Below are 10,632 nucleotides of genomic sequence, written 5' to 3'. Positions count from 1 at the left end.
AGGCGCGCATCACCACGCCCAGCTAATTTTTGTATTTTTAGCAGAGACGGGATTTCACCATGTTAGCCAGGATGGTCTCGACCTCCTGATGCGCCCAGTTCGGCCTCCCAAAGTGCTGGGATTGCAGCTATGAGCCACCTCGCCCGGCTTTTTTTTTTTTTTTTTTTTTTTTTTTTTTTTTTGAGACGGAGTCTCGCTCTGTAGCCAGGCTGAAGTGCAGTGGCGCGATCTTGGCTTATCGCAACCTCCGCCTCCTGAGTTCTAGCGATTCTCCTGCCTCAGCCTCCCGAGTAGCTGGGACTACTACAGGCAAGTGCCACCACGCCCAGCTAATTTTTGTATTTTTAGTAGAGATGGGGTTTCACCATGTTGGCTAGGGTGGTCTCAATCTCCTGACCTTGTGATCCACCTGCCTCAGTCTCCCAAAGTCCTGGAATTACAAGCGTGAGCCACCACGATGGCCAGCTCAACCTTTTTAAAGGCCTTGGTGCCTAAGGAAGCCAGGATGTGCCAATTTTTAGTGGGCGCCACCCCCATTTTAACGGGGCAGAACCAGAGCGGCCACCCTGGTTGCCAGGAGTTAACACTGGAGCTGGCCTAATGTCGCCCACCCCCTTTTTTTTTGAGATGGAGTCTAGCTCTGTTGCCCAGGCTGAAGTGCAGTGGCACAGTCTTGTGCTCACTGCAATCTCCTCTTGGGTTCAACGGATTCTCCTGCCTCAGCCTCCCAAGTAGCTGGGACTACAGGTGTGAGCCACCACACCCTGCTAGTTTTTTTTGTTTGTTTGTTTTGTTTTGTTTTTTTCGAGACATTTGAGACAGAGTCTTGAACTGTTGCCTCGGCTGGAGTGCAGTGGTGTGATCTCAGCACACTGTGACCTCTGCCTCCTGGGTTCAAGTGATTCTCCTGCCTCAGCCTCCCAAGTAACCACAACTACAGGCACATGCCACCATGCCCAGCTAACTTTTTGTATTTTTAGTAGAGAGAGTGTTTCACTATGCTGGCCAGGCTAGTCTCAAATTCCTGACCTCATGATCCGCCCACCTCACCCTCCCAAAAGTGCTGAGATTACAGGCGTGAGCTACTGCACCCAACCTAATTTTTGTATTTTTAGTAGAGATGGGGTTTTGCCATGTTGGCCAGACTGGTCTTGAACTCCTGACCTCAGGTGATCCACCCGTCTAGGCCTCCCAAAGTGCTAGGATTACAGGTGTGAGCCATTGCACCTGCCGGTACCCCATTTTTGAAGGTTGAAGAGACTAATTCCCTTATTTGGGGTGGGAAAAAGATGCAGTTGGGGTGGGGAAAGCAAAACGGGTGTGCCCAGGGACAGCCCATAAATCATCCTCACAGGATAAAGTCTTACTAAAGAAAGGAGCCCTCAAAACCACAGGTCTCCCGGATGGAAACTGGCCAAAGGCAGTGGATATAGTGAAGAACATCTTGAGTAGTGAAAAAGGAATCTTGAGTTCTGATCCTCCGCTGGCTAAGATGTACAAGTGTGAGGATTCTCTGAGAGTCACTAAAGGTTAAGCCGTTTATGTATGGTCAAACCATGTACAATTTGCCCTCCATGTCTGTGTGTCCCACATATGAAGATTCAATGAACTGCGGGTTGAAAATACAGGGGTCGGGCGTGGTGGTTTATACCTGTAATCCTGCACTTCAGGAATTCAAGCATCAGGATCCATTCAGGCCAGGAGTTCAAGACCAGCCTAGGCAGCATAGAGACCTTTCTACTAAAAATTTGGGGAAAAACAAAACAACTATCTGGGCCTGAGAACCCGCGCCTGTAGTCCCACCTACTCTGGAGGCTGAAGTGGAAGGATCACTTGAGCCTAGGAAGTCAAGGCTGAGTGAGCTATGATCCCTTCACTGCACTCCAGCTTTTTACTACAACCACCTGATCTTCAGGGTTGTTATTCCACTTACCCAGAGTTCTGGTGCCTCACTTTTGACCTTACCTGACATCGTCAGTTACCAATAGTTAAGGATTAGCCTATGCCTTATAAATCCGTAATCAGGGTTACTACATCACCATCCATACTCTTCTCCCTCCAATCCATTGGCCACCAATGACTCCTGTTAGAAGAATCTTGCATATTTGCAAATCTGTTCCTCCAAGGAACAGTAAGGCCGGGCGCAGTGGCTCTCAGCACTTTGGAAGGCTGAGGCCAGCAGATCACTTGAGGTCAGTAGTTTGAGACTAGTCTGGCTAGCATGATGAAACCCCATTTCTACTAAAAATACCAAAATTAACCAGGCGTGATGGCGGGCTCCTGTAATCCCAGCTACTTGGGAGGCTGAGGCAAGAGAATCGCTTGAACTGGGAGGTGGATATTGCAGTGAGCTGAGATCATGCTACTGCACTCCAGCCTAGGTGACAGATAGAGACTGTCACTAAAAAAAAAAAAAAAAAAAGAGAGAGAGAGAGAGAGAGAGAGAGAGAAAGGCTGGGCGAGCTACCTCAGGCCTGTAATCCCAGCTCTTTGAGAGGCTGAGGTGAGCAAATCGCCTGTAGTTGGGAGTTTGAGACCCGCTTGGCCAACATAGCGGAAACCGCCCCCCCCACCCCCTCCGCACCCCACATGGTGGCACACGCCTGTAATCCTAGCTGCTTGGGAGGCTGAGGCTGGAGAATTGCTTAAACCCAGGAGGCAGAGGTTGCGGTGAGCTGAGATGGCCCCACTGCACTCCAGCCCGGGTGACAATGTAGGTCCTCCGCCCGGGTCCTCCAGGAGTTCTTTTTGTTGTTTCTGTGTGGCCAGATTACCTTTGATGTGCTTCCAAAGGCAGCTTTTTTTTTCAAAGGTACCAGCACCTGAGGCTCTTCTTTAAAAGACCATCCTTAGGCTAACAGAGCTGTTCATTTTCCCAACAGACTTTACCCAGTGACTGCCAAGTGGAGAAACTAATCAATGCCTCTGAGGTTTAGCTCTCTTGCCTTCAACCCTGAGGCATAATTGACTGGTTCTAGGCTTTTGCCTGAAGTCACATCCTTGCTTGGCTTCCTCCCCTTCCCCTACTCCCTTCTGGGAGCACTTTCTTAACAAATCACGGGGACACAAATCCTCTCAGGTTCTCCAACCTGAAACATCCCTTCCTAGCTCAAAACCCACATGGGCCAGGTGCTGGCTCATGCCTGTAATCCCACCACTTTGGGAGACTGGGGTGGGAGGATCATTTGAGGCCAGGAGTTCAAGACCAGCCGGGGGTAAGGGACAACACAGGGTTTTGCAGAAACCGTTTCTACAAACAATTGTTTAAATTTAGCCAGGCATGGTGTTCCCAGCTACTCAGAAGGCTGAGGCAGGAGAATCCTTTGAGCCCAGGAGTTCACGGCTACAGTGAACTCTGCAGCTACTATACTCCAGCCTGGGCAACACAGCGAGACCCCATTTCCAAAAAAAATAAGAACCCATGGATCCCTACTGCCTCAAGATAAAGCCCATGTTTCAGGGCTCTGACCTCTGACTGCTGCCTGCCTCTTCAGCCTCACCACCCTGCCTTCCAGCTAGCAGGAGTTTTCAGTCTAGGAAGTCACTGTGGTTTCCTAGCACCTGCCATATGACCTCTAGATACAACTTCATCCCCCTGAAGGGTAGTTGATACAGGCCTAGAGCTAGACTCAGGAATTTTGCTGTGGGAGCTCAGATGTGAAGGCAAGAGAAACTTCTAGTCCTCTCAGCCCCATCAGGCTGCTCTCAGGCCTTTCTTTTTCCCTGGCAAGGTGGGTAGGGTGTTCCCACCTAAGATGTAATCTGAGTTCTGAGGCAAGTCTAACCTTGAGCCTACTTGATATCTTTGCCCAAATCCCTGGTCCTCCCTATCAGGGTCCCACCTTTCCCTGCAGTGGGGCACCCAGTCCCTTCTGGGGCCTGCCAGGGCACAACCTTGTGTGCTTTTTTCCTTGGCAGCAGCAGACATATTCCTTGGTGATGGTGATGACCACATCTGGGACATTGTAGGGAGTGTCTATTTTTAACCTTACTCAGGCTCAGGAAGCAGCTGGCTCAGGAGGTTGCCCAGTCTGGTGACCTTCACCTCTAGAAACTGAGTGCCAGGAAAGGAAGGGTCAGAACTGAGGCCCGAAGCTAGGTCAGCCTGGGCCTTCAATATTATCTGGGACCCGGAAATATTTGTTCAACAAGATAAAAGTTCTTTGTGTAAGGTGCCATAGTCACCCCACCCCCACAAAATCAAACATGCAAGAGACTTGGAACAGATTCTACTCCTGGCCCGCCAGACTCTCAGGCAGGTGTCCCCAAACTGCGGCCCCCTCAGGCCATTTATCCGGCTCCCCGCCGCACTTCAGGAAGGGGCACCTCTTTTATTGGTGGTCAGTGAGAGGAGCACAGTATGTGGCGGCCCTCCAATGGTCTGAAGGACAGTGAACTGGCCCCCTGTGTAAAAAGTTTGGGGACGCCTGCTCTCAGGGCAGGTAAGAGACTGGGATATGAACCAGTTCAACCCAAGGGCTCAGTGAACCTGAATGGGTCAGAAACAAAAGCTCACCTGCCCTCCCCACATACGGGGCCCGAGAGGGCATTCAAAATGTGAACTTTAATAACAACAGGTCAGAGTAGGGGTTCCCCAGGAACGAGAATGAGGGAGCTGGTGCTGGAGGCCTTGGAGCGCCCACTTCCCCCATCCAAGGCCTGGAGGCAAGGAGGCAGTGGACCCTGTTGAGGCGGGGCGGTGCCCAGCTCCATGAAAGTCCATCTGTCTGGGGCCCTGAGACCCAAGATACAGCAGTGTGTGGAGCAGGGGAGCTGCCCTGCCTGACCCGGGAGGTACTGCAGAAAATGCAGCCCAGGCTGGGCAGGCGAGCAGGCAAAAGGCTGTGGAGTCATATTCGGAAGCTTTCCTCCCGGCCATCAATGTGGCGGAGCCGCAGGTAGACGTCCGTGCCAATGCCCTGCAGAGACTGCAGCTGCAGGGACCCACCGAGGTACTCCGCGTAGGCCCGTGACGTGGGCAACCCGAAGCCAAAGCTGGGGGTGGGCAGGGGGACAGGACAGGAGGCTTCAGAGGCTTGAGTCTCCTGGGGTCCCCCACCCCTCCATCCTGGCCAGGCAGGGTCTCACCCGTGCATGGGTCCTGACTGGGCACCACTGTGCATGTCCAGATGGCCAAAAAGGGGGCTGATCCGGGGGTCCTGTGTGCTGGCCTCAGCTGTAGTGAAGTGGTAGTCCATGACCCGGTCCAGGTCTTTGTGAGCAATTCCTCCACCACGGTCTGAGATCCTAGCAGGATGGCGACAATAATGGTCTTGGCTCAGCTTTGATGGGGGACCCACCACCTCCCAAGCAGACAGTGCAAAGTCTGCCTTCCTGTCCCTTCCACCCAGAGCTGGAATGTGGTCCACCGAGACCCTTGGGCCTTGTTTGTATCATCCTCACCTCTGCCAGGACCACTGACTGCTTATACCTTCTCATAGGATGTGACATTTATCCTCAGCCCAGCATCCTGGACCAGTTACTCCTGTTTCTCAATTTCAAGCTCCTCAGCTGCTGACAGAGGCAGGATACTGAGGCCAGCAGCTGGCCCCAGATCCATTAATAACCAGCTCCTGGCCATCTCAGGATCCAGAGAATGGTTTGTCTGGCCAGGGATTGAGTCCCAGAATGGGACAGGAAGGGGCTCAAGGTCCTAGAGCAAGTCAGAAACAGCGCCTGGACCCCCATCCCATCCACCTCAGCCCAACTCCCACTCCAGGCAAACCTGATGATTAGATCAACATCATTGTTGGCGATGGTGATGACCACATCTGGAACATTGTAGGGAGTGTCTAGGTGACTCTCCATTGTGGCTCTAGGCAGAGGGGAAAGAGCAGTAGGTAGGAGCATGCGGTTCCTGTCTGCCCCCCTCCCAGCACGTCCAGCCAGCCTACCTCATGGCATTCTTGAGCAGCTCCGGCAGGATATAGTCCAGTGGCATAGGGATGAAGGGGAAACGGGCAGCCACGTGGCCATTGATGCGGACACGGGGCGCATTGCCATACTTGTGCTCACACAGGCGTCTGTGGACAGGAGTGAGGGTTCAGACAGGCTCCTCCACCAGTGGTTTGCAACTGGAGACAATTCTGCCCCACCTAAGTAACATTTGGCAATGTGCGGAGACATTTTTGTTTGTCGCAACTAAGGAATACTACTATTATCAGGGATGCTGCTGTACTTCCTAATGGGCACGGGGAAGCCCCTATGACAAAGAATTATCTGGCTCAAAATGTCAGTAGTGTCACGGTTGAGAAACCCTGCCCCCACCAGACCATGTCCTGGGCAAGGGCTCAGAACCAAGCCTCCCCTGCCCCAGATGTCTGCCCACCCCCTGAGCCATTCTGGGCTCACCTGGCAAAGTCCACCCACTTCTCAATAATCTTCTTTGGTGAGAGACGAGTACAGATGATGCCAACAAAGTCAGGCTGGCCAGAGAAAGGAGGTCAGGACTACCCACACCCTTAGCCCCACCTCAGCCCCCAGATGCTGGCAGCTTCGGAACTGCCCCAAAGCACCAGTCCCACAGCCTCACCCCCAGGTCTTGAGCCGGATCCCCAGCCCAGTCTCCTCTGTCTCAGTGTTCCCAGGTCCCAGAGCCCCACCTTGTCCTCGTGCAGTGCCAGGTGATGTGTGGCCAACATGCGGATTCCAAGCCTCGAAGTCAGTGTCTTGTCCAAGAAGTAGCGGACAAGCTTTTCATCCTGTAAACAGTGAGGCCTCAGAATCCCATGCCCTTCCCAGCCTCCAGCAGGCCCGGTACCTCCTTCGCTGCCCCAACCTGGGCCCCTCCTTCGCTGCCCCAGCCTGGGGCCCCTCCTTCGCTGCCCCAACCTGTGGCCCCTCCTTCACTGCCCCAACCTGTATGTGCTTCCGGCTCTCACGCAGGCCCTCTGCCAAGAGGGTCACCACATCCTTGTGGTCATCCAGCAGCTGTCGCACCAGCTGGCAGTACTGAGCCTCTTCCGCCTGGTCCTTGATCTGCAGGTCACAGACTCATGAGCAAGGGTGGTCCGAGTCCAACCTCTCAGCCCCTTACCCTGCTTTAGCCCAGCCCTCACCGGAGGGAAGTCCGTCAGCTTCTGGAAGGCACGGATGTACAGCTCATGCTGCAAGGAAGAGGTGTGGAAATTCACAGGGCTACATGGCCACTGAGCAGGTGCCACCCACACCTACCCATGCAGGTACTCAACCCAGTCAACTATGTATCAAACCCCCACTGTGACCCTTCCGCCTCCATGAATATACACCTTTGGCTTCTGAAGGCCTAGGGCTGAATCCTGTGTGGCCCTGAAACCTTTAGGCAAGCAAGCGTCCACCACTCTGGGCCCCAGACTCCCCACTTTCCCCCAGGCAGGGTGGTAAGGCCCTCTCTACCTTACCACGTATAGTATTGTGGGGTTGCAGCCAATGATGAAAGGAAGGCAGCGGAAACCCTTGATGCGGTGAGCGATCCTCACTGGAAGTTCTTGCTGCAGGTACCGAGCGCTTTTCTAGGAGAAAAAGAAGGGAAGGCAGGGCTGGGCCCTGAATGTCTGGGAGAGCTCCAGGAGCCAAGAGGCAAACAGAGGGTGTGAATCTTACCAGAAGGTGGCTACCATCCTGAGAGCGGCCGGAGTAGAGCATCATGGTGGGCGTGAGGCGGACTGAGGGCTAGAGAGGGAGAGGGGACTTGAGCAGAGAACTCCCAACACTCCCTCTCGCGATGGCTCCCCACCCCGCTGCCTACCTTCTCTGCTGCCGCATCAATGGCCGACTGGTTGTAAAAGGAGGTGACGGTCTTGGAGCGCTCCCGCGCCATCTCCACGTGGTGTGTGTCGGTGGCTGACGTTGAGCGGGACCGGATCCCCAGTGCGGGCCCCAGGAGGGGCCGGAGTGGAGGCCCACCCCGGGGGCCGCTCCCCAGCACCGACGCCAGGATCATCGTCCTGCTTCTGAGACCCAGTGGCCGCTAAGGCTGAGGACCCAGGGGGCAGAGGCGACCCAAATGGGGTAAGGGGGGTGTGGGTGGGTAGGGGCTCTTCTCCAACTTCAGAGACAAGTGCGCGTCGAGGATGCTGACAGTCTCAGCCCGTGGAGAGGAGCTCCCATCTACCGGGGCGGGGAAGGGGAAGTTGTAAGGATCTGAATCCACACAGTTCGCAGCACCGGTCTCCCCAGACGCGGGCGACCTCTGCCCACTTCTCCCACCGCCTCCCCAAATGAACACAGGCCACGCCTGAAGGACCTGGCCTCCCAGGGGTTTATTCCACAACCCGGGGTTCTACTGGCGGCGGGTGGGCTGCTGGGGGAGGAGACCCTCAGATGCTTCCGGGCCGAAAACCTCGCCCCGGGTTCCCGGGCACCCTCCTCAGTGGGCGGGGCTGACCCTGCCTGCCCAGCGCCTTCAAACCCGGGCCGTGGGAGGGCGGCCAGCGGATGTGCGACACCAGCCCTGGGCTCCGGTGTCGGCTCGGGAGGGTGCGGCCTGGAGTCCCCAGCGGGGCCCCCTATGCGGGTCACTTGGTTCAGCCTGGATGCCCCCCATATGGTAGATGCGAGCCCCGCCTGCGCGCCAGCGCAGTGATGGAAGCTGCGGACGTGTGTCGCAGGGCCTCCGCGGGCTGGGCCGGCAAGGATCGCCCCACTTACCGTGGGGCCGGAGCCAGGGCCCAAGTCCGAGCGGAAGGGCTCGAACAGTCCACTCGCCGGGGACCCAGTGGCCTGCGCCCTCCGCCGCCGTGACGTTATGGGCAGCGCCCGGTGTGTCCTGGGAGTTGTAGTTTGCCTTGAGGACGTGCAGCCCCGGGCTCCCGCGTGCCCGCGCATCCAGGCCACGCCCCTGCTCCTGGACCCCAAACAGCACTGCTTCCTCCCCACGGCTCCCGATGCTCCGTGTCCCTCCTGGCCTCTTTCTCCTGCTCTATGAAACAGGCTCCCTGGGAGCCGGAAGATCTTATATCTAAAGCGCACAGATCACGCCCTGCCTTACTCTCTCGGCGGTCTTGTCCTCCTTCCAGTTCTTGGTTCATTTATGGGAAACCGGGCTGACCCCAGTTCGGCCCCTTAATCCCTGGAGCAAATTACCTAACTGCTCAGTGCTTGGTAAGATGAAGCGGTTTAATTAGTTTCGGGGTTGTGTGGATTACGTGAATTTATATGAGTGCCTAGAACAGTGTCAGGTGTGAAATTAGTACTATGTAAGGGTTAGGCATTGTTATTATTCACTCATACCTGCAGAGAATGCAAGTCACTTGACTGGGTGCTTTTTCTGCATCAGGAGAGGATTGGGCAGTGAATTGAGTAGATCTTTCCGTGCACTGCACAGGAAGACAGTTTCATCTTCTGATCTCCTGAGGTCCTCCTTGTCCTCCCAAAGTGTTGGGACTACAGGCGTCAGCCACCGTGCTCGGCCAAAACAATTGTCTTCTTACTGGCTTCTCTGACATTTGCCTGTTCTAGGCTGTGACGAGGGCTTTCAGAGGAGGCTTCCGGAGCCTCAGACAGGGACTGAGACAGCTGTATAGGTGCAGCCTGAGTAGGACTCCGCCAGGCAAGGTAGCCGGGTGGGAAGGGTGTGTGGCACGATAGAAAATAGCCCAGATGGTCTGAGGATATGGCTGGAGCCATGTGGGATCTAGGAAGAAGAGGGGCAGCGGCAGAGAGCAAGGATAGTTCTGCATTTGTCCTAGGGTAGTTAGAAACCACTGAAGGGTTCTAACTGGTGGGCTTGGCTCCTTTAATGGAGGCCCCTGTCTGCTGTGATTTAGCGTATGGGGTTTATGCTTATGGTGAGGCCAAAAGCAGAGAAACCAGTAAGACAATTACTTTAGGCCGGGCGCAGTGGCTCACATCTGTAATTACACCACTTTGGGAGGATGAGACAGGCGGATCTTAGGAGTTCGAGACCAGCTTGGCCAACATGGTGAAACCATGTCTCTACTAAAAATACAAAACTCAGCCAGGTGTGGTGGCAGTGCCTATATATCCCAGCTACTTGGGAGGCTGAGGCGGGAGAATCACTTGAACCCAGGAGGTGGAGATTGAGTGAGCAGAGATCGCACCACTGCACTCCAGCCTGAGCAACGGACTCCCTCACAAAACAAAACAAAAAAGACAATTACTTTATCTGATGCTGGGAGGGACACGTTTCGGTGTGTGCACGTGCATATGTGTATACTGTGTACTTATACTGATTGGAATTTTCTTTACCGTGGTTACATATTTCCTAAATATTTTCAATAAAAAGTACTGAATGAAGCAGGTGACATCTTTGGAGGCTGTATTTATTTGGAGATGGGGTCTCGCTCTGTTGCTCAGGCAGGAATACCATGGCTCCATCACAGCTCACTGCAGCCTCCAACTTAAGTGATCATCCCACCTCGGCCTCTCAAGTAGCTGAGACTGTAAGTGCGCACCACTAAACCAGGGTAATTTTTTCCCCCTCAAGCAATCCTTCTGCCACGACCTCCCAAAGTGCTGGGATTATATAGACATAACCCACCGCACCTGGCCTTTTTTTGTGTTAGAGCCGAGGGTCTTGCTATGTTGCCCAGGCTGGTCCCAAATTCCTGGTCTCAGCCTCCTGAATTGTTACAGGCATGAGCCACCACACTGAGCCTGGAGGCTGTCTTTAAACTTGGAGGTGGGCCGGGG

The 10,632-nt window shown here is 54.5% G+C and overlaps 1 protein-coding gene across 1 annotated transcript; it reads right to left on the bottom strand.

The window, feature by feature from the left end:
* Nucleotides 1-4,545: 4,545 nt before the first annotated feature.
* BCKDK (branched chain keto acid dehydrogenase kinase) lies at nt 4,546-8,746 on the bottom strand. The gene is made up of 12 exons (XM_003930046.4): nt 8,629-8,746; nt 7,727-8,088; nt 7,582-7,650; nt 7,380-7,490; nt 7,059-7,106; nt 6,859-6,978; nt 6,603-6,701; nt 6,352-6,425; nt 5,895-6,023; nt 5,726-5,815; nt 5,089-5,247; nt 4,546-4,995 (listed from the first exon to the last, which is right to left on the bottom strand). Exons 2-12 carry the CDS (start codon nt 7,919-7,921, stop codon nt 4,851-4,853), a joined length of 1,239 nt encoding a protein of 412 aa, XP_003930095.3. The 5' UTR covers nt 7,922-8,088; nt 8,629-8,746; the 3' UTR covers nt 4,546-4,850.
* Nucleotides 8,747-10,632: the final 1,886 nt, after the last annotated feature.

This window comes from Saimiri boliviensis, chromosome 12, assembly GCF_048565385.1.
Source record: "Saimiri boliviensis isolate mSaiBol1 chromosome 12, mSaiBol1.pri, whole genome shotgun sequence".
Taxonomy (NCBI): domain Eukaryota; kingdom Metazoa; phylum Chordata; class Mammalia; order Primates; family Cebidae; genus Saimiri; species Saimiri boliviensis.
The sequence above is the reverse complement of the archived record's forward strand: the minus strand, read 5'-3'. Positions and strand labels throughout refer to the sequence as shown.